Consider the following 22,865-nt stretch of genomic DNA (forward strand, 5'->3'; position numbering starts at 1 on the left):
GTTTTTTCATGCTGCAGCCATTAAACTGAGAATTCAGGTCAGCGAGTCATGTGTGTTCTCTTTGTGGTTAAAGCTTTTTTTTTCTGTGCTATGTGAAATCTTCCAAATGAAATATGTTTAAGTTTATATTACTGAATGTTAAGAGTTGGGGTGGTTCAGATTTGGAACTGCCAATCTTAATGAAAGAGGTGATACTGCCATACAGTTTGTAGCCTAGTTTTTACTTAATCACCATTTTCAGGAGGAGGAAGATGAAAAAGATGCAGGTGGACAAAGAAAAACTAATTGTATTTCATTTCTACTGCCTGAAAGAAGTATGACATCATCCATCAACCATCTACACACACTCTATAACGAATGAACTCACATTACCGCATTATAGCATCAAAGACCCCATTTCTTTCAAAAAGAATTGCAGTTTAAAATCCTTTCCTTGATTACAAATAAGAAAAACGTACCGTCAGCATACAAAGTGAGGAAGAGCGCCGCTAAAAGGGACACATGAAGGATGTTCAGGCAGTAGTTTGGTCTCATGGTAGAAACACTTCAAACGGCAGCTATCCACTTCTGTAAAACTACTTTCACTGTAGGACTGCCTCTAGATATCAAAGTGAATAACGTGTGGTTGACTTTACTTCCTGCTTGCGATTACCATCATTACACTCAACGTACAGAGTACAGAACAGGACATTTTAGGCTCAACGTACCTTTTTGTCTTCAACCTCGCTGAACATTCAATGATGTTGTTTTACAGAACAAACAAAGTGAGTCAGCAGAGATGCCAGCATATGATCTTAATTCAAATCAGACAGTTATGGATACACATTATGTCATTTGATTGCACAAAACGATGAGAGTGTTATACATTGTCTTCTACTTCCCAGTTAAAGAAACACACCAATGAGTCAATAGTTGATACGGTAGTTTGTAAACTCATGACTGTTATCACATGTGATGTCACCCGACAGAGTTAAGAGGCAAGACGAGTTGAGAGACGACAACTGACGACAACTGACGACAACTACGACTGAATAGTTTCACAAGCAGACAGTTTACGAGCTCATTTTAAGCTGAATCATCGTCAGAGGAGACCCGATGCATTTCAAACAATGCATTTTGCCTCTTTCGCTCTGCACACAGACTGTTTATCTGCATGCAACTGAAGCCGGCTCAAACTTGATTGGTCAATGCTATTCGGACTACGCAACCAGAACGCTTCCAATAGCAAAAGAAAACAGAAATTCATATGCAGAATCTGTTTATTAGAAATGACATGTTCTAACTGAAGGAAAACTTACAACATTTGACTGTTTTATGATGCAAAAAAAGAAGCAATCCTGCAGCCATAGCTCAACAGTCTAAGTCTGGTTGTCTTTGGTCTTCTGGCTGAATTGATATTTGAGTCTCAGGTCGATTGGATGGGATGTCTGTGCTGTAGCGTCCTCATTTTGTGACAATAGAGCAATTCTTACAAAACTGATAGCTTTACGTTTCTCCTTCTAATGTGAGAAGTCGTCAGCTTTGAAGTAATTTAGTCTAGTTGGTGATGAGTCTTTAACACGGATAGCTGCGTACTCTGAAGGCTCCTCTTTGGGCCTCCGTGGCTGGGCAGCAGCCCTCGCAGGAAGCTGATGGTTAAGAGCAGCGTACACGACAGAACTCGTCTCTTCCTCCGCCGTGTTCCCCCGTCTCTCTCTGTTCTCTTGTACCTTGCCGTAAACATGCTCATTGTCTCTCGGTAATGGCAGCTCATTGGGTTGTGAGGGCGGTGTTTTTGTCCGGAAGGATCTCCGAGACGGCGGCGCAGACGGACTTCCTCTTGGCGAGGGCTGGGGCCTGGCGTGGGGGAAGGGTTGCTCCACCATGGGGAATGCCGTGTACTGCGAACATTCAAAAAAGCATTTTGCATTAGAATGTTTGACGAAATAAAAATAGGATGTACAGTTAAGACTTTTTCTCTTATGAACTTCGGACAATATGCGGGGGATCAGGTCCGCACATTTCCCTTTCAGACACGTGGCACACAACAGGAGATTGTCCGTGTCAGACGCGTTCTCACTTACTGGTAATACTCAGTGTGCTTTATGCGAGGGGTTGCGCCCGGGTAGATGCATGAGAACAAGTTTTTTTTCTCACGGCTCCATAGAAGTCGCGATAGAAACGTCACTCGCTGTGAACTCTCCGGACATTGAGCGGCTCTATTCACACTCGGGCTCATTCGGACATTACTCTGACTTTGTGCCAGAGAGCTGGCAGGGTGAAGTCCGTTAGACGTCTGCTCCGAATGATTTGAACTTTTGCGTTCTCACACACAGCTCTACAATGTCTGCAGGTAATGTCAGGGTTGCAGTGCATGTGTACGTTGAAATGTATTCTTGTCTCACCTGATTTTCAGTTTGCGTCTCTTCCTTTGATTTCCCTGCATGATGACATTTTGGTGAAATGAGTTACTGCTTTCAGAGTCACAAACACGTCCTGTGTATGGCATATGTATTCATCATCTCACCTTCACATCCTCGCATTGATACGACAGATATGATTATCACCATGACGACTAATGCCAAAATCCCAGCAGCAGAGTACATGTACAGCCACACATCTACTGTGGGATTGGAATCCAAGCTACCTGCAAGACAAAGAGGAAGTTTGAGTCAATATGAGTTTGTTTATGTAACCAAAGTAATATAGGCTGGAGTGTTTGAAAGAGCAGGATTCAGAATTCAGAATTCAACGCTACAGTTTCTTACTTTCTTCTGTCTCATTGACGCTTGTCGATCTCTCCCGCTCACCTACAACACAACACAGAGCAGATCCAAAGTCTTAATGACACCAAGATACACACTTTAGATAGAATGTGTTCATGTATTCTTCAGTAACAGTGAGAACTCTGAGCTGTACAAAGTGAAAACTGGTTTCTTGAGTGTGTTCAGTGCAGATGTGTGTTGATTAAATGACTGAAAAACACTCACCGTGGACAGAGACGTTGATGTTGTGACTCACACTGCCTCCACTTCGACACGTATACACACCTGAGTCGTTTCGGAGTATTTTTTGAAAGATCAAAAACAATCCCCCTTCTAAACGGCTGAAAAGTTTCCACTCCGTTGTAATGTGACTGCTGCTGCTGACGTTAACACGGACATCATTTTCCTCACGTTTGTACCAGGAGACTGTTGGTGGTGAATCGTCGCAGAAAGCGACCGTGCAGTTTATCCTCAGGTCTTCTCCGAGGAAAGCTTCATAATACGTGTCGCGAGGTACTTTTGTTTCAACTTCACAATCTGAATCTTCATCTGCAAAATAACAACGTGTGAAGAATTAACTTGTGGAATAGTCCTGAAAAGGAAATTAAAATGTGTAATACATTTAATAGATTAAATAAAAATAAGATTATTAGCAAAAACTGAAGAACACCAATGTGTACATGAGATTTTGTTTGAGACTTTTTGGGAACATATAATATAATTTCCAGTGGATTCATATAATGAGAATTGTACTTAATAATTGGTGAAAAAAAAGGAAGGTGTATTTAGCTAATGTTTCAGTCAGTATACATTTTCTTTGGTTTGCATTTCACCCTGATTAATGATTTATTTTAGTCTTTTTTATTAAGTTAACCCTCCTGCTGTAACACATATATTCACTCACAGCCACCAACATGAGTCACTATTAAATAGTACCTCCTCTGGCCTCAAACCACAAAGAAACATTCAAGACCAGAGGAAACCACAGCGTCGATGTACTGATAAATACACTGACACTGTGGTTGGTGGCAAACAATAAAGTCATTCACACAGCTACTTTTATTTCTGACACCACTACTGCACTGTATCGCAAACAAGAAATTATAGGAACATTGTGGGGGTAGACGTACGACTGATAAAGCTAGAAAAATATGCTTTTTGTGCCATGTTTTAAATAAATCTGTTTGTATGAAATACTTGTTTCCATTAAGCTCCAACACACACACAAAAACTCCCTCCTGCTGTGGAAGGAATGACCTGAAAGTAGTATTTTTAGCATCTGAAACAGACATTATGAAATTGTACATTCATAGTAGATTGACTTTGAGTCATAAGATTATTTGTGATATGTTCAAGGAAGGTGGGAGTTGTATTTTTTAATATAAATCCTGAGTAGACTTGTAAAGTTCACAACCTTTACACAAATCAGGCCTCCGACCTTTACCAGAGGATTTGGACAGTGGTCCACAAAGAATGAACACATTACGGACCTACAGAGCGAGGCAAGCGAACACTACACACATACTGAGACGGCACAATATGCAATAAAATCATAACTTACTGTCAGCTTTTAAGGTGAGAAGCAGCGCTGCCCAGAGGGACACTTGCAGGATGGTCCTGCGGTGGTTCGGCCTCATGATGGGAACACTGAGAAAACCTCCCGTCATCTTCCAGTCGCAGCCAATCCAAGTGGGAAATGTTCCTCGAGGCGCCTCATGATTTGTTTGAACAAAACAGAGAAGTGCTGAAGCTGAGGTTAGAGCTTCATGCTGCTTCCTCTTCCTACCTCCGTCTCTTTCCCCGTTAAGGTAGGGGCGCTGAGTGCACTGGAGGGGAGAGAAGGTCGGTGGGGGGGGGGGGGTCTCACTTCTCTAAGTGTTGCAGTAAAACATCTCAGATAATTGGGTTCCCACAGTCTCAGGTGCCGACTCTCATACAGCTTCAGCAAAGATCTTTACAATCCTCTCTCACACTCCACCTCTCTTCTCATATCCGAGTCTTCGTTCAGTCTGTGCGCCTTGACAGCGACTTCATCTCTTCTTGACAGTGTCTGTGGTTCACCCTCTTCAAGCTCACTTCCTCCCCCCTCCTCTTACTGCAAATGTGCACAAGTGTGGTTACAGGAGGATGCACAGTGCACTCAAGGGGAGATAGGGTCGCTGTGGCCTCTTTTAATGTCCGCGCTGTTATATATATATATATATATATATATATATATATATATATATATATATATAAGAACCCTCAATACAATATATCCCACACACACACACACACACACACACACACACACACACACACACACATACATACACACACACACATATATATATATATATATATATATATATATATATATATATATATATATATATATATATATATATATATATATATATATATACTTACAGTTATCCAGTATTATAATAATACAAACATAATATACATACATATTAATGAACAAACAATATCAAGATCTCATCTGTGTCTTTTGATTTCTCCAGCGCCTTTAACACCATCCAGCCCCCACTCCTGAGAGATAAGCTGACAGAGATGAGGGTGGACTCACATCTGGTGAGATGGATCACGGACTACCTCACAGAGAGACCACAGTACGTCAGGCTGAAAGGTCAGCAGCACTGGAGCGCCACAGTGGACTGTACTCTCCCCTGTCTTGTTCGCCCTCTACACCTCTGACTTCCAGCACAACTCTGAGCTCTGCCACATGCAGAAATACTCAGATGACTCTGTGATCGCTGTCTGTGTCAGGGATGGACAAGAGGGGGAGTACAGGAGCCTGGTGGAGGACTTTGTGAGGTGGTCCAAGTCAAACAATCTGCAGCTGAACACCTCCAAGACCAAGGAGATGGTGGTGGACTTCCGAAGGATCAGGCCACACCTGCAACCGGTGTCCATCGAGGGGTTCGACGTGGAGGTGGTCAGGTCCCACAAATATCTGGGCCTGCAGCTGGACGACAAGCTGGACCGGACTGCAAACATGGACACTCTTCACAAGAAAGGGCAGAGTCGTCTGTACTTCCTGAGAAGGCTGGGGTCCTTCAAAATCTGCAAGTTGATGTTCTACCAGTCTGTGGTGGCCAGCGCTCTCTTCTATGCTGTGGTGTGTTGGGGAGGAAGCAGCAAGAAGGCGGACGCTGGGCAACAAACTGTTATCTATCCTGGACAACGCCCACCACATTCACCCGGCAGAGGAACGTGTTCAGCGGCAGACTGCTGTCCCTGTCCTGCTCCACAGACAGGCTCAACAACTCTTTTGTCCCCCTGGCCATAAGACTGTACAACTCCTCTTGGTGATGGCAGCGGGATTCAGATCCAATTCAATTCAATTCAATTCAAACCATAACAGCCTGTACTTTCACTTTGTATTTATAACACTATCTATCTATCTATCTATCTATCTATCTATCTATCTATCTATCTATCTATCTATCTATCTATCTATCTATCTATATATCTATATATCTATCTATATATATATATATATATATATATATATATATATATATAGAAAAATGTTTTAACTCCCATTACATAAATAGTAAATAATAATATGTAAATTAATATGCACAGTGAAGGGAAAGTACCCAAATGTAAAAAAGTCGTACATTCACAATTTTACACGAGTAAAAGTACATAAGCAGTAAGAATCCAGGCCCAGTTTAACACGTTATTATATTATAGGTGGCCTGACCTTATTCTGTAGCTGTCAGATAATCATAGTGGAACGAAAGTAGGCTACAATATAAATAAGAATTCAGATCTTTACTGAAGTAAAAGTAACTATTCCTTACTGTAAAAATACATCACAAGTTAATGTACTGAACTAAAAGCTTTACTGGATTAAAAGTATAGAATTTCTTATCAACAATATGTGCTCAAAGTATCTAAAGTAAAAGTACTCAGAATAGACGTTTTTAGGGTGTTATATTGTTATACTTCACATATATTATACCCTGAATAATTTCAGATAACACTGCAGAAAAAAGAGAATACTCAAACGTACAGTACTTGATGTAGACTACTTAGTTATTATACTGTGTATATTATATATATGTTCTAGAACAACAGCGCCGCCATGTGGCGTTCAGTGTCACTGCACGTTGTCGGGTGGGAGTTTACGTAATGACGTGAATCACTACGTCTACGACGAGCCGAAAATGGCGGAGTATCTGGCATCCATTTTCGGCACAGAGAAAGACAAGTAAGTTTTATTTCATATTTATTGTAGGAGTCGTCCGAACTATCAGTGTTACAAAAAGTCTGTTTGCAGTGGCTCTTCTTCGTCGTCAGCGGGACTCAGTTTGTAGCCGCAGGGCTGCTGAATGTACTCGTCAAGCTCACTTTAGCAACAGGAAGCTAACGCTAAGCTAACACATGAATGAAACTCATGAAGGCACCTCAGATAACCTGCAGCTGCTGTGCGCTGTTTTGCGCCAAAATGTAATTTGGCAAAGTGTTGTTCACTAGTTTTTTTGGTGCACACTTATATATTAGTAGCATTCTGTGTAGGTTAATAAACAGCCAGGTAACGTGCAGCTTAGTTAATTAATGAGCTTGTTAGCAAAGTAGCTGTTTTGCTCAGGCGGATTGTTTAGTTTCGTTTCACCGGTGGAGTGCAGCAAAATGCACCCAATAAACTCTTTGCAATTTACACAACTTAACATCACGATATGTTTGTAGTACATGTATGTCATAATATGACCATTATTAATATGGGTGTGGTAGCTAACATTTTAAAAACAAAACTTTAGAAAGCAGAGGCTTCATTTCACTCATTCAAGTTAGTGAACAAAGAATCCCTTTTTATATAATGTTTAACCGATATATATATATACCTTGAATGTTGTATGCCAATGTGGTTGCATGCCATTCATGACTTTGAAGTAAACAATATTTTTAGTTTGTATTATAAACACATCAGTGAGCCACACCGTTGTCTTGGTTTCCTGAATACTAAGTAGTGCACAAAATCCGCGGCTGAAAATAGTCCCCAACAAACACACTGTTACCCCTGTTTTAGCAACTTTATCACTACGCCACAGTACCCATCTTATTTAGGAAATTACTGAACCTTTGAGGATTGTTTTTAAATAGTGTGTTGTCCTGTTAGATAGCCCCAGATAGGTTTGAAAGTATTGAGCAACGTTCTGACGTGTTATTTGTTTTTGTCTTTTCGTGGAATTCATTGACAATAACATTGATTTTGAGAGCCTTGTCCTCCACCAATTCAAGTACTGTAAATATGATGCTTTTCCTTCTTTTCCAGGGTCAATTGTTCCTTCTATTTTAAAATTGGCGCTTGCAGACATGGAGACCGCTGCTCGAGATTGCACAACAAACCCACCTTCAGTCAGGTGAGGATCCCATCGAGCTATCTCCTAAAATAATCACTTATATAGCACCTTTCTACCTTAACAGATGAGGCCCTTTACAATTTGCCTCTCATTCAGCCATTCACACACACTCGCACAATGATGTCGTCAGGGCTGCTATGCAAGGTGCTGGCCGTCTAAAGCAACTTCAGTGTCTTGCTAAAGGACACACTGACATGTGGAGAGGAGTTGGGGATTGAACCACCGACCCTGCAATTAATGGACGACCTGCTGTACCTCCTCAGCCACAGCTGTTGCTTGTATATCTGTTTGGTTGAGCGTGCTCATATTGCACTGTGAATAAGCTACTTTTTTTTGTGTTTTGGTTTTAAATCTCAAGTGTGAGTACTGTGTGTATTCACAGTGTTCTTCAGTGTTACTTTTTTTTAGTACATATGGAAAAAACCCTGCTCTGAGTTGATTTCATTGGAAATAACACGAACCTGTCTGACCTGATACTTTTTCTCGTTATTTCTCCTGCAGACCATCTTGATTCAGAACATCTACCGTAATCCCCAGAACAGTGCACAGACCGCCGACGCTTCTCGCTGTAAGTTAAACATTTGTCAGCAACCTCTCTGTGTGTTTCCTAAAGGTGGTGCTCACGTGTAACTGCAGGTGTGAGGTACTGCTTCAGCCCTGTTAGCTGGAGGCCCGGTTGTGACCCCCGATTGTATCCCAAACCAAATATTTAGTCAATCGGCCGTTATTACCTAATACCAACTGAAGCACAAACACCTGCTTCTGATCCTTCCACTCTTTTACACCCTTGTGTAGCTGAGCCTTCCTGCAGACACACACAGTGCTTACAGACCGTGTTTATTATGGTAGAACTCTTAGAAGTGTGTGTTGTAGGTGTGAGCAGTAAATGTGTTGAGCCCAGACTCTTAGAGCTGAAGCAGTACTTCTCATACAGGTAAGTGGGGAGGAGGGCCTTAGAGTTCACGTATGTCTTTTCCTTTAAGCCCCAAATTTTAATTATGCAATCCAGTGAATTTGAAAGCATTGCATTCACTCCGCCATTGATACAGCCGCATCACACATGACTGTTGATCCGGTGAAATGTCCCTTATCAGCACCCTTATACTCGCACAAGAGGCTTGTTTTAAAATTACCTCTTTGTACAAGTAGATTTTGAATTATAACCGGCACCTGTTTAACTTTTAGACAAAAAGGACAATAAGATTATTTTTTATGTTCATATCTTGAATGTTGTATGCACTTGTGGTCGCATGCAAGTCATGACTTTGACGTTTTTTGTATACCACTTAAAGTCCTTTACTCCGGTTAAGTGCCGAATTACATAGAGAAACAGCTCCAGTCCCGTACAGGTGGTCCATTATTGTGAGCTCACAGTGGTGTTTGACAAGGTTGCATCAGAGCAGTCTGGGTTTAGAATTTAAAATAAAGTTCACTATTTCTTATAATGCATTAATTGAGAAACAGACAGATGTGGGCGTCTTACTAAACCTTTTCAGCTTGTGTTGTTTTTCACATCCGAAGTCAAACTCCAATTCTTTTGACCTTCTTTGTGTAGCTCACAGCTTATTCACGCTTAACTAAACCAATATGTTTCTGCCATAGTCTTTAATAAAATGGGAATCAGATCTAGTAAGCTACAAGCTTCACCTCCAATAATAATAATAATAATAGTAATAACAACAGAGGCCATATCTGCGTTTGTAAATTCATCCATCACATAATTAATCACACGGAACTTACGACCTGTAATAACTAAGGACCGCAATTTACTGACAGAAACATTTCTAATCACATTTTTTTCTTCCTCAGCTATTTATTTTGGTTGATTTATGTCACAGAAGTTTACGTTTTGTATTTCAGACCATTTCCCTCTTGAACATTTACCTTCATAACCTTCAAAACTGCCCAGTCTGCTGATGGTTTACACTGTAAGTTCTCCCTTCATCTGCAGGACCCTCCAGCACTGACTGCACTTAATTTACTGTATCACTCCTCCCCACATAAATCTGGCTCAGTTTAGCAACATGTCCTTTTAGAAAGACGCAACACATCATTTCCTGGAGATAGAATAACAGGCCACATGCTGTTCTGCATGTTCCCCTGGCCTAACTCAAACTACCTGAGTCTAACAATGTGCACAGCTTTGCTTTCAGATCCTTCATTTTGCTGATGTGAAACATGTGTTAGACTTAAAAGCCATAATTAACTTACTGTTTCTGTGTCCTTTGCTTTACACTTAACAATTTCACATTGAATACACACTTGTCTGCTTCTGATTCATTGAAGCAGGCTTCTGACTGCTGTCCACAACATAGGACATTCTCCTTTATGTAACAGCCAGAGGTTGTCATAAGGCAGTACAAACTATACGTTCTGTAGTCTGATGTCATTACACAGTTTAGTAAAGAAGGTAAAACATTGGCAAATAATTTAAAAGTCAAACCTGCTGACGTGGAGAAGACTAAGAGGGCTCATCTCTAGTTTTTAGTCTTGCTTGGTTGGGAGAGAGTAGACATACACACTCCTTACCTCTTTGATCCATGTTTACAGGGTGTAACTATTATAGAAAGACGTATCATGTTATCATTTAAAGCTACACGGTCTGTCTGTTGCCACCACTGTCCATCTAGCGTTGCCTTGACCGTCCCTTGTTGACATTTTGCAGGTGCCGTCAGCGATGTGGAAATGCAGGAGCACTACGATGAGTTCTTTGAGGTTAGTGACCTTTTGTGCCGTCTTTCCACATGTAGCCCGACGTGGCACCCTGCAGCCGAAAGGAGCGACACGACATGACCAGAATGTGTTTAGTTTGTGAAGCGAGAGTCGTTTAGGAGCTCATACTTACACCGCAGGAACATGGAGCAGCTGCTTCTGCATGGAAAATGATGTTTTTATTATTATTTTCTGTTTGCTTAATTGTGACCTTGTTTATCTGTCCTGAACATGTGGCTAAGATCATCTGGATACAAAGTGTTGTTTGACACTTCTCACATTCCTTTTTGAAATGGAAAAGAGTGAAGAATAACCAGGAAGACTTTCAATACCCAGCTCGTGTGTAAACACAAAGCAGCAGATAATATGTATCTCACTTCATTATCAAAGGGTGTTGGCTAAACGGTCACAACAACAGCGTCGTGTAACCTGTTCCACACAATAATTATAACTCTAAAAATGTCATTAAAAGCCTCTTCCTCACCGGGTGGGGCTCCACCTGTTTTGACAACATGGACATGCTACACACCGACAGACCGAAGTATAATGCATTCAGATTTCCCAGCATGCTTCACAAAACGGAGACGGAAACAAGTGTCATAAAGTCTGAACATGTTTCCATTCCTCGATTACTTGTATTAAGTAACCGGGGCTACCCAGTGTCCTTGTTGCCAGGTGTTTGACAGGTTAGTTGTTTGTTTCCTCTCTTGTTTCCGATACAGGAGGTGTTCGCAGAGATGGAGGAGAAGTATGGAGAGGTGGAGGAGATGAATGTGTGCGATAACTTGGGCGACCACCTCGTCGGCAATGTCTACGTTAAGGTTGGTAATGGATCTCAGTGTATTCACGAGAGAGGCGGAGCTAATGCAAATGAGATTTATACGAATAGATGTGACTAAAAAGATCAAAATGTTTATCAAAACAGATACGTTACACATGACCACCTTCTCTGTTGCTTAGAGCAGTGGTCCCCAACCACCGGTCCGTGGTTAGTTTCATTTCTTCGCAGGCTGTTAGTGAGCCGAAGCTTTCCTTAGTTATCCTAAGAATGTGTACCCTCTGTGTGTAGTTTCGCCGTGAGGAGGACGCAGAGAAAGCAGTCATGGACCTGAACAATCGTTGGTTCAACGCCCAGGCTATCCACTCAGAGCTCTCCCCCGTCACGGACTTCAGGGAAGCTTGCTGCCGCCAGTATGAAATGGGGTGAGTGACAATGAAAACAACCTGCAGATATCAAATGAGAACCGCAGCAAATGTTTGGTAGTTTGCTCTATAAATGTAAAGCAAATAGTTTTAATCACACTGTAATATCTGGAAGAATATTACACAATGACATCATACACACTCGATACTTGAAATGGAATTAAAACGCGTATACAAAGCGTTGCTGCTGCTGCGAGAAGGTGTGTGTGTGTGTGTGTGTGTGTGTGTGTGTGTGTGTGTGTGTGTGTGTGTGTGTGTGTGTGTGTGTGTGTGTGTGTGTGTGTGTGTGTGTGTGTGTGCGCATCAGGGAAAGGCAGAAAGAGGCATGTGGTATTGGCAGCAGGTTGGTGAGGTGGGAAGAAAGTGCAGCTCGACGATCCAAGATAAAGCTTCACTGTTCACTCCGCTGCTGAGGCTGAATTACTAACCGAGAACACTGGCCGGCTGCCCTGAGGCTCCAGCAGCCTGGGGGCCTCCAAGGCTGCTGGATCACTGCGTGTTTACTGCTTGGTGCTCGTGTAATGGAAAGTTTGTTTGGGATTTTGTGCCATTGAAACACAATATCAACTGATGTGATATTTTTTCAAAGTTTAGTTGATCATTTAATTAAACATTTTTTAAATAAGTGCACTGCCGCCACAGTGCAGCTCTACCTCAGCAGAGACAATAAACAGTTAAACGAATGTACATTTAAGTTCAACAATGTTGTCTCTCATTTGTTATTATTATTAAATTGTTGTATTTTATCAGATGAAAAAACAATATTACCGGCATTTTATATCGGCCCTCCGCCGCCCTGCTCTCTAAATGTCGCCCGCTGAAAACCCACATCGGTCGACCACTAGTTGCATCATCACCTAATTTAACTTTGGCTCTCCTCAAACTTTGTAATACAGTATGTTGGATATTTCTAAATGACTGCGTTTAATACAATTACCACTCAGTAATCCTGAGGCCAGCATAGAAAACTGTACACATTGCACATAGTGCACAGTGCACATGGTGAATGGGGGTCCAAGAAGTTTATTTTTACCCCGAGTACCCCCGGCAAGTAAATCAGGCCATGCCAGCAGCTAGATAAGACTTCCACTTGCACGTGTCTTTCAGCCCGACACTGAAAAGATACTGTGGGCACTGTGTGAATCATCACATTTTCTGAAATGCAAAAAGATAAGCTTTGTCCTTGCACACAGTGGGAGGAAACGTGTGCTCCTCTCCTCTTTATGAGTCCCTCAGTGTTTTTCCATTGGATCGGGGGTTGTTTACTCCGCCAGCGACAGGGCAAACTTAGAGTGGGGGGGGTGATAAAGATCAGATGTTGTACTTGGAGGGCTGGCATGTTCCTCTGCTTGTGTAACTAAGAGCAAACTTTTCTGCATGGCACTGCTTAATTAAAGGCAAGCCAGGCCAGTTTTAACCCTTCATGTGCTGTTTCCCTACAGAGAGTGTACCCGAGGGGGCTTCTGCAACTTCATGCACCTTAAACCCATATCGCGGGAACTTCGAAGGGACTTGTACGGCCGCCGCAAGAAAGGGTAAAGAAATCTCAAAGGTTTTAACATTCATAAAAGAGGATCAAGTATGATCTGTGAATAAATGTTTTCTTCTCCCACCAGGCCCAGTTTGGACTCGCGTTCCAGGGAACGACACTCCCGATCCGGGGACCAACGGCGGGACCGCGAGAGGCCGAGAAGGTCGAGGGACCGAGAGCGCTCTGGAAGATTCTGAAAAAAGCCTAGACTGACCCGATATCCTACCAAATCCCTCCCTCCTAACCCCAGCAGTGATGACAATGCTATTTTCTTTATTGGTAAATTGTTGGAAGTGTTTTTCTTTTATTCCCTTTTTTTAAGACAAGCTTGTGTCGCTTTCTCAATAAAACAGATTTGTAATTCTGCACTGGCACCACTCGCTTATATGAACATCAAGTTATTTCTTATGGAGAGACCTTTTATGTTTAATGCTGATTATTAGCAATATGAAATATATATTGGGTTAATTGATGAGGCCTTATGGCAAGAAATTGCTCAGAGAAAATGTGTCAAAATAATGAGGAATATTTGAATTGTCTGAACTTTATATTGTATTATATACTTCTTTATTGTCTTCTAATTGTTTTTCAATCATTTTTTTTACAGAAGAATATAATTACATATAAGTAAAACTCTTGATATCTGATGTATAAATTAGTGAATAAAAGAAAATATATCTGGTTATGAAAACATTTCATCTGAGTTCACTAACTCTAAATTGGCAAACTTAACCAGACTCTTATCAAAAGTGATATTGATATATAAATATAAATATAAATATATAATGTCTTTGGGGAAACAGCCCACGCATGAGAAGAGCTCAAGATGTCACATGCGTCAGAAGTACGTGCAGTGTGTGTGTTTGGTCAATAAAGGGCACACAGATGTTGCTGGTAACTTTAACACAGCGTTTTCCCAAACCCGTATTGGAAAGTATGTGTTCTGATTGGTGGAGCAGACTAAACAGACGCCTTCGCTGTAGCCAATCAGAGACCGCCTTGAGACTTTGCCTACGTCCTCCCCGTTTGGTCCACGTGCTTCGTCACGAAAACCGCTGTCTCCATCGGAAGTTGCTCACTCCTCATTGTTGTCCTTGGTGCGCGTGTACATCGGGGTCCTCAGTGATTTTTTTGTGTGTCTTTTACTGGTTTTTTGGCCGTATTTGAATCATAAGGTGAGTGGGAATTAACGAGTAGTACAAATATAAGCTGAGAGAAACGTAGAAGTCGACACATTAAGCCACATGGCTGTTGGAAATGTGGTGACAGAGAGCGTATTCTGATGCAACTTACGTAGTTAGCATTTTTGTTGCACCGTCTGTCGGCTAATTTAGTTTGTTTCCACGTATGTGCTGCTCACACTAAACTCAATGCATCCTATTGTATCTTATGTTTGTGATAAATATTCTCTGTTAATTCTTACGGCTACGTTTTTCATCCAGGCAGTGCTTATTCTTTTATTCTCTCAATTCATTTCATGTTTATTTAGATTGTATTTATTCTGCCTGTCATCTCTATGGATACTGTGGCTAATAGTGTTGTTGTATATGCAGCTGCAACTAACTATTGATTTGCCTCATATTTAGATAGAGGGAAATGTATGCATCCAGTAGCTTAAAGACATTATACCTTTATACATTATATAATTATTTAACATTACACCCCCCTCCATTAAAAAGTAAGTACAAATAAAATAATTGATCGATTACGTGATTCATCTTTAGTGACTAATTCAAATTTCTTGTTTTGTCTGACTAACATATGTAGTGTATTATTTAAAATAAAATAAAACTAAATGCATATCCACATTGTTCTCTTTTAGTCTATACACATAAAGAAAACACTTTAATTTACGACATTTTTAGACCAAGAGAATAACTTGGAAACTATTCGTTGTTCTTTTTGATCGACTAATCCTTTCAGCTTTAGCATCATTACAAGTGTTCACAGTAACACGTGTTCGCTCCTGGCTGCTGGTGGGTTTCCAGGTGTACATGCTGATTTACATTGTATCTTTACTGCCAGCATTCCTACTGTTCACATTTGGCCTACAATTTGTTATGGCTGAGTGAATATCCATAGTCTGCTCTTCTTGTGCTGTTGACCAGCTGATACTGTGTTGCTGGCAGAGCAGTTATGTGACCAACACTTGCATTACTTTTTAAATAGCCGAAATCATAAAGGGCTGCTGCACAATAATCATAATGCTGTGGGAGCACTGAGCATACCAAAGGAGATTAGAAATGCCACAACTTTAATCAGATAAAAGAGTCTGATCTGATAAGAATATCACAGGGACTTTTCATTTAGATTAGTTTTGAAGTTGCCAAGTTAAGATCAGGCGATTTTCTTTCTTCTTCAGCCATGTATTTAAGGATTTGATTCTTGGCTGAAGTGTGGCTTGTTAACAAAAAAATGGAAGTTTCTCCTCGTTAAATCCACTTGCAAGTCTGTACAGGGTTGGCTCAGTTCGGCATGTCTCGCGGAGGTTCACATTGCCCTGGTTGAGCCATAATATCAATAATATCTGATTTTTAGGACGTCATAGTTGACTTAAAATCTGATTTACTTGAGCGTCACTAACTCTAAAACAATATATCTTGGGGCTGTTTCTCTCCCATGCTGAGTTGTTTGCATAAGATGATGTTCTTTCACTGTGTGGTGGACATGGTGTGACCTCTCGGTGCAGCCAAAGAGGGGTTTGAACAGCTGTGAACAACGGTGTGTGTGCACTGCGTGTTAGTGAAGGTTCATCTGCTGCCAGTTCTGCAGGACGGTGGAGAAAGCTGATGGATGTATTAAGAAGTTTAGAGAACATATCTGTCGACGTGTATAAGGACTTAAGAATTGAGGTATCTGATCCCGTGTGGGTGGATTGGTACATTTACATTTTGTAGGGGAACATTTTTTAATATCAATGCCTCACAATTCACTTCAGCTCCAGATGATATCAGCAGATTCTTACATTTGTGAAGCTGGACCTTATTTTATTTTTGTTCAATAAATGATTTAAAAACAATCACCAAAAAGGTTTCGCCCTCCTTGCCTGCCGAACCGTATCCACTGTGTCTGGTGATGTGTATCCCCCTGTAGTTGTAGTTCTGATCTCCAGCTTAACATAATGTTTAACATTTAGTCATGTATTTACGACTTTTACAACATTTATTAACCGCTAATGACCGATCATTCACTCCCACTGAGATAATCTGAGTAGAGCTGCAACAATTAGTCGATTAATCAATTAGCGGATTCACAGAAAAATAATGGGCAGCTACATTTAAAGATGTCACCTTGGACTTTGAGAGACTGATAAGTATTTTGCTCTTAATAAGTGTCATTGTCCTTCTTTTCTTTCTTTTTTTCTACAGGGAATGAATGATGCAATATTAGCTAAAGTTTCAGCCCGGACCTCTCCCCTACTTTCACTTCTGATTCCAGTTGTAGCGCTAATTAAAGCAGAATTGACTCGACTCATTTGTTTGCTCACCGTGACCATGTTAACATATTAAGTAGTGAATAGGTGCAGAACTGGTGAAGTGTAGGAGAGCCAAGGCAAGGGAGGAGGCTGCCAAAGCTCCTGGTTAAGCAACATGAAGCTTTATTTGTCAGTGCTGGTGTGACTCAGCGTTAAGTAAGAAAGGAGTGGTTTGGTGTTTGTTTTCTATTTGGCGTTGCTTTCATGTTGCAACGTGTCAATGAAGGCAAAGCAAGTTTAGTGGAAACTTTAAACTGGTTATAAACGACCTTACACTTTATGCCAACAAACAACTTTTTCGTCCATAACAAAAGTCACAGATTATATAACCCCATGTCCTCTGTTTCGTCTAGGCTCAGCCATGCCGTCAGTTCCTTTATCCAAGGAGGCCTCCGTCAAGGGCCCCGTCGTCTGCCCCCACGCTGCCAAGCTGCTCAACCACGCCAACGGAGAAGCCAAACTCCGCGAGGGCTCCATCCCGCTGAACGGGGTCGACAAGCTGCCGGCGGAGGACACTGAACACATCAACACAAAGAACGCCGCAGCAGACAGGAAATGGATCCGGCCGGACCTTCCCAGCCGCTGCACATGGAGCCTGGGAGCCTCCAATGAAGGTTCCCCTCACACACAAGTACCAAGGTCAGTGTGACGGTCACATTTCCACCGCTCTTACATGTGAGACGGTTGAATGTGAAATTGAAATGTTTGCTTCACCACCTCCCTTGGAGTGTTTTGTTGAACTGAAAGTTGTTACAGATTAGGACTTGCCCAGCGGCAAACAAAACATTCAACATTTCAAAGTCTTATTATCTCACTCTTGCGGTAACAGTAAACAAACAAAAAACGAGTCGAGTTAGATTTGAACGGTGTCTCTGAATGTATTTTGCACTTTGCTGAAACATTGTGTCCTCCTCCCCAGGGCCGTCGCTCCAGATATTCTTCCAAACATCCTGCACAGGATCGGCGACACTCCCATGGTCCGCATCAACAAGATCCCCAAAGTCTTTGGACTGAAATGTGAATTATGTGAGTCTCCCGGCACTCAAGTCGAGACGTGCTCACACCCAACATGAAGCGTCACTCGTTGAACACATGCGAGCGGTGCTGTGAGACGTGTTATTATAGTTCATTATAGCATATTGGTGTCCTTTCATTCAGTGAGGTTCAGACGGGCAGTTGAAGGCGGCTCAGGGTCGTTTCAGCTTTCTGAATCGACTCTTATCAAAATGCCTTTTTATGTAACAAATCTTTCTGTTTTGTTTTCGAAGTGGCCAAGTGCGAGTACTTCAATGCTGGGGGGAGTGTCAAGGACAGGATCAGCCTGCGGATGGTGGAGGACGCTGAGAGAGCCGGACTCCTCAAGCCTGGAGACACTATCATAGAGCCCACCTCTGGGAACACTGGTGTGTAACTGCATGTGCTGCTATGGAGGGGGTTCAGTATTTGAAGGTATGACTGGTATGTTAAGTAGTTGTGAAACGTGTGTGTGTGTGTGTGTGTGTGTGTGTGTGTGTTAGGTATTGGATTGGCCCTGGCTGCAGCTGTGAAAGGTTACCGCTGCATCATCGTCATGCCTGAGAAAATGAGCATGGAGAAGGTGAGTGACCCTATCAAGCCCCTACTGCCGCTAATACTAAATGAGAGCTCATCATGCTACTGTCGTACTGATGACATATAAATATGAGACTTGTTTCATGTACACATCATTCAGCGCAAGTCTAATTGGATCTGCTACAAAATGTTTCATTTAAAGGTATGTTGGACATTTGCTTAAAATGTTTTTGTTTCTTTTCTGTACAGGTGGACGTCTTGAGAGCTCTTGGAGCCGAGATTGTCCGCACACCCACCAGCGCTCGCTTCGACTCGCCAGAGTCTCATGTGGGTGTAGCCTGGCGCCTCAAAAACGAGATTCCCGACTCTCACATCCTGGACCAGTACCGTAACCCGAGCAACCCTCTGGCTCACTACGACACCACGGCCGAGGAGATCCTGGAGCAGTGCGGCGGTACGGAGATCTTTCACCCACAGTCATAATCACAAAATGTTCCACATTAGACTTCTGATGGGGGGGCCGTGTGCAAAGCCAAAGCTGATTTGCTCCCTTTGTGACACAACTGCAATGTGGACCCTGAAGAGTTTTCAGATGAGATTAAAACACATTCGTAATCCAATGGATTACTAGTTGCACGTGTCATTTGTATTCAGTAATCTGACCCGAGCCCGCTGCTAACAGGTAAACTGGACATGCTGGTGGCAGGAGCAGGAACAGGGGGGACCATCACAGGCATCGCACGCAAACTCAAAGAAAAATGCCCCAACATCAAAGTAAGTCGTCTGTTTTTATATTATTCCTTTTCTTATTATATCTTGATTTGTACATTATTGTGTAAATAATGTTTTCATAGCTTAACCATAATAACATGAGATAAAAACATTGAACTGGGTCCTGGGGACAGTGGAATAACTTTCTGAATGTGTGCTGTGTGCAGATTGTTGGTGTTGATCCAGAAGGCTCAATCCTGGCTGAGCCCGATGAGCTCAACAAAACTGATAAGACCCAGTACGAGGTGGAGGGCATCGGGTACGACTTCGTCCCCACCGTGCTCGACCGATCAGTGAGTTCAACTTCTTTCCTCAACCCCCCTCCTTTTTCTTATATTTTCCTGACTCACACCAGCACTTCATGTAATATGTCATATTTCTATTTTTAGGTCATTGATACGTGGTACAAGTCAGATGATGAGGAGTCCTTCAACATGTCTCGCATGCTCATGAGAGAGGAGGGCCTGCTGTGCGGTAAGTGCTCAAGTTTCCTGCTAACTTAAACGCCAGACGTGCGAGGTTATGAGGTCGGCTCACATTCTGCGGTTTCTTAACAGGTGGCAGCTCTGGGACGGCCATGGCAGCGGCAGTAAATGTTGCCAAAGAGCTGAAGGAGGGTCAACGCTGTGTGGTCATCCTGCCAGACTCCATCCGCAACTACATGTGAGAATCCCCCCCCCCCCCCCCCCCCCCGCATGCTTCACTGCAATATTTACTGTGATTTATATTTTTAGACACCCGGGAGCAGAAAGACCAAAACAAGTCTTGTACTATATTATCCTTTTAATGTCAATGTGTTGATTGTAGGCACTGGACGATATGAACATTTCATGTCACAATTATTAATATTTCCATTGCATCAAACAAGCTTAAATATGATCACCTGCATAAATGAGCAAGATATCTTTAGCAAGTCACTAATCTGAAGAGAGGATCGACGTTCAGTGTTTTTACGGCAAGCTGGGACACAATCCCTTGTTCCAGCTCTGTTCCAAGTCTGATTGTTCAAAGAAAAAATAGAAAATGAGTTCAGACTTTCATGGTGTAGAGTTTTTATTTCCCTGCTCTATACAAGCGAGAAGTTTCCTGATTGTCAGTTTTACATTTTCTTTTTTGCCACCTCTGGCTCCCCCATGTGGCCAATCAATGTAATTTGATCAGCATAACATGTCCCGGTGAAAAGTTGGATGGATCAATCAGAGATTCTCCTAAAATAAATAAATAGGTGCAACAGTGTGTAGTTTAATGATTGCTGCCCAAATGGGCCCGCGAATACAAACGGTATTCCAAGGTTGGAGGTTACTTTAGGTTAGCCATCAGATATTTGTTGTGTAAACCTTTGTTCTCTTGCCCTCAAGGTCTAAGTTCCTGAGTGACAAGTGGATGGTGCAGAAGGGCTTCCTGAGGGAGGAGGACCTCATGGTGAAGAAACCCTGGTATGTGTAATGATAGGGTATATTCTCCTCGTGTGCAAAGCTCCTTCAGACGCGGTTGTGTCAGAGCCTCTCATTTCTCTGTGTTCCTCAGGTGGTGGAACCTGAAGCTGCAGGGTTTGAACCTGTCCGCCCCGCTCACCGTCCTGCCTACCGTCACTTGTCAGAGGACCATCAAAATCCTCAAGGAGAAGGGCTTCGACCAGGCGCCCGTCGTCGATGAGGCTGGGTGAGTGTCCTGATGCGGAAATACTAGTTTGTCTGCATCCTTTTTGGTGCATTGTGTTTAATTGCGGCGCCATTCAGAACCTTGTTGTGCTCTGCAAAGGCTTTAACTTCAGTGTGTGTTGTGTGTGTGTGTGTGTGTGTAGGTTAATCCTGGGCATGGTGACTTTAGGGAACATGTTGGCCTGTATTCTGGCAGGGAAGATCAAGGTGTCAGACCCGGTCAGCAAAGTGCTCTACAAGCAGTTCAAACAGGTAACTAATGCGTCTTATTCAACTAAATGTGTAAAAGTGATGTCCCTGTTTCTTAAATAACTTATGGGTTGAATTTGAAGACTGATCGTTCCATTGTATGCCACTTGTGCATAAGTTGCTTTCTTTTTATATTAACATTGATCGTTTTATTTATTGACCTTCTTAAACTTTTGTCTTTTTGTCATTCTTAGATCCGTCTGACTGATAATTTGGGAAAGGTGTCCCGCATTCTGGAGACTGACCACTTTGCCCTAGTGGTACATGAACAGATCCAATGTAAGTACAACAACACACACACACACACACACACTTCCTTCAGGTATGCATCAGCTCCCAGTGCATCATTTTTGAGCCCACTCGATATGTGTAACTTTGTCTCCCTCTGGTGGTGGGATGTAAAAACACACAGTTGCAGGTAGCAACGCTCAGCGTAAGAAAGTGCTGATGAATAAAATAAAATGAAATTTATAGTATTGGTTTATTTTATTTGAGGCATACATTCAGACAACCGATGAGAGTATCTTTGGCACGTGCAGGGTCAATGTCTGTTTTTTAGTCATTAGTAGTCATTCTTTGCAGTACACTCTCTGTCCGTCTCAAGATGTTCATCGCTCTCTCTTCCATCCTGTTCTCCCACCAGATTTGACGGACGGCTCTCCAAGTCTGAAGCAGATGGTTTTTGGGGTGGTGACCGCCGTAGACCTACTGAACTTTGTCACGGGCCGGGAAAGGCGAGAGCGATCCATGTCGGAGTCCACCGACGAGCTCAACTAAACTGAACTGAAACGCTTGGACATTTCTAAAACTTGCATAACAAACACTGACTACTTTACTAGATGTGTCTCAAAAATGGCAAAAAATAATCTTCAGATTTTGTTTATTGAGGGTTTAGGTCTTTAAAAAAAAAAATCAATTTTGTATTCCTGAAATTAAGTCTTATGGTATAATAAACAAAATATGTCGCCCACGTATGTCGACTTGTAAAGGGTTACTTATTATTTGAAACAATTTATTATTATATTTGCTTGTAGTGCTCAAAGTGAATCTTTTGTAAGTTTGTTACTTTTTAGAAAGCTTTTTTTGTATCCGTTTTAAAAACAGGCACCTGTGCTGCAGTTTTATTTGTCTGAAAAGTAAAAGATTGTTTCACTTTGGCCTTTAGCACCAATCAAATAGTAAAAAGATAAATAAAATAAAATCTCATTAATCAATATTTGACTAGATAGCTGCTGTATATAAGCATATTATCTTCCCAGTGTTGCTCATTTTGTGCAGTTCTTTCATGTTTACACAAAAAACCACAAAAAAAATTATTTTGTTGAAAAATAATAATTTGGTGTTCTTTCTCTTTCAACACTGCGCCTGTGATGTAACTGTAAATTTGTTTTGACTATTTAATCTTAGCTGTGTCTTAGAGAAAGGTTTTGTATTTCATTTTATTTTTCCTTAATAAATGTTTATGATTTAATAAAGTTTAAAGGAAGTCTTTGACTGTTTAGATTGCATTTATTTGTGTATGTTTTTGTGCTTAAATCGCCCTATAGTACTTTTCATGTAGATGTATGTAAGGGACAAAAAATATACAAATAT

At 41.7% G+C, this 22,865-nt stretch overlaps 3 protein-coding genes across 4 annotated transcripts; 2 read left to right on the forward strand and 1 right to left on the reverse strand.

The window, feature by feature from the left end:
* Positions 1-1,241: 1,241 nt before the first annotated feature.
* Positions 1,242-4,786, reverse strand: btla (B and T lymphocyte associated). The gene is made up of 6 exons (XM_029444761.1): positions 4,306-4,786; positions 2,970-3,293; positions 2,748-2,789; positions 2,507-2,626; positions 2,385-2,419; positions 1,242-1,880 (listed from the first exon to the last, which is right to left on the reverse strand). The coding sequence occupies exons 1-6, from the start codon at positions 4,409-4,411 to the stop codon at positions 1,500-1,502; spliced, it is 1,008 nt and encodes a 335-aa protein (XP_029300621.1). The 5' UTR covers positions 4,412-4,786; the 3' UTR covers positions 1,242-1,499.
* A 2,068-nt stretch (positions 4,787-6,854) lies between these two features.
* Positions 6,855-13,939, forward strand: LOC115018430 (splicing factor U2AF 35 kDa subunit-like). Of its 2 annotated transcripts, none has more exons than XM_029447358.1 (8): positions 6,855-6,966; positions 8,032-8,119; positions 8,621-8,687; positions 10,785-10,834; positions 11,554-11,652; positions 11,901-12,034; positions 13,477-13,569; positions 13,651-13,939. In XM_029447358.1, the coding sequence occupies exons 1-8, from the start codon at positions 6,923-6,925 to the stop codon at positions 13,760-13,762; spliced, it is 687 nt and encodes a 228-aa protein (XP_029303218.1). In that variant the 5' UTR covers positions 6,855-6,922; the 3' UTR covers positions 13,763-13,939. The 2 variants fall into 2 exon arrangements, with proteins under 2 accessions (XP_029303218.1, XP_029303210.1); XM_029447350.1 differs by lacking the exon at positions 6,855-6,966 and adding an exon at positions 7,088-7,205.
* Positions 13,940-14,582: 643 nt separating this feature from the next.
* On the forward strand, positions 14,583-22,763 carry cbsa (cystathionine beta-synthase a). The gene is made up of 15 exons (XM_029447336.1): positions 14,583-14,740; positions 17,394-17,679; positions 17,960-18,066; positions 18,309-18,443; positions 18,558-18,637; positions 18,841-19,045; positions 19,274-19,365; positions 19,530-19,655; positions 19,752-19,836; positions 19,920-20,025; positions 20,721-20,798; positions 20,890-21,024; positions 21,167-21,275; positions 21,467-21,551; positions 21,916-22,763. Exons 2-15 carry the CDS (start codon positions 17,402-17,404, stop codon positions 22,047-22,049), a joined length of 1,755 nt encoding a protein of 584 aa, XP_029303196.1. The 5' UTR covers positions 14,583-14,740; positions 17,394-17,401; the 3' UTR covers positions 22,050-22,763.
* The last annotated feature ends 102 nt before the right edge of the window (positions 22,764-22,865 follow it).

This window comes from Cottoperca gobio, chromosome 2 (genome assembly GCF_900634415.1).
Source record: "Cottoperca gobio chromosome 2, fCotGob3.1, whole genome shotgun sequence".
In the NCBI taxonomy this organism is placed as follows: Eukaryota; Metazoa; Chordata; class Actinopteri; order Perciformes; family Bovichtidae; genus Cottoperca; species Cottoperca gobio.

What these genes read in the sequence shown, in the direction of transcription:
- btla (XM_029444761.1), bottom strand. Translation starts at nt 4,411, where the DNA reads ATGACGGGAGGTTTTCTCAGTGTTCCCATCATGAGGCCGAACCACCGC. An exon ending in TCTCACCTTAAAAGCTGACA is followed by an intron (nt 3,294 to 4,305) that starts GTAAGTTATGAT and finishes GTTATTTTGCAG; the next exon opens with ATGAAGATTCAGATTGTGAA. An exon ending in ATCAATGCGAGGATGTGAAG is followed by an intron (nt 2,420 to 2,506) that starts GTGAGATGATGA and finishes GTCATCATGCAG; the next exon opens with GGAAATCAAAGGAAGAGACG.
- LOC115018430 (XM_029447350.1), top strand. Translation starts at nt 7,144, where the DNA reads ATGAAACTCATGAAGGCACCTCAGATAACCTGCAGCTGCTGTGCGCTG. An exon ending in TGCCGCCAGTATGAAATGGG is followed by an intron (nt 12,035 to 13,476) that starts GTGAGTGACAAT and finishes GTTTCCCTACAG; the next exon opens with AGAGTGTACCCGAGGGGGCT. An exon ending in TACGGCCGCCGCAAGAAAGG is followed by an intron (nt 13,570 to 13,650) that starts GTAAAGAAATCT and finishes TTCTCCCACCAG; the next exon opens with GCCCAGTTTGGACTCGCGTT.
- cbsa (XM_029447336.1), top strand. Translation starts at nt 17,402, where the DNA reads ATGCCGTCAGTTCCTTTATCCAAGGAGGCCTCCGTCAAGGGCCCCGTC. An exon ending in GATCCTGGAGCAGTGCGGCG is followed by an intron (nt 19,046 to 19,273) that starts GTACGGAGATCT and finishes CGCTGCTAACAG; the next exon opens with GTAAACTGGACATGCTGGTG. An exon ending in AAAAATGCCCCAACATCAAA is followed by an intron (nt 19,366 to 19,529) that starts GTAAGTCGTCTG and finishes TGCTGTGTGCAG; the next exon opens with ATTGTTGGTGTTGATCCAGA.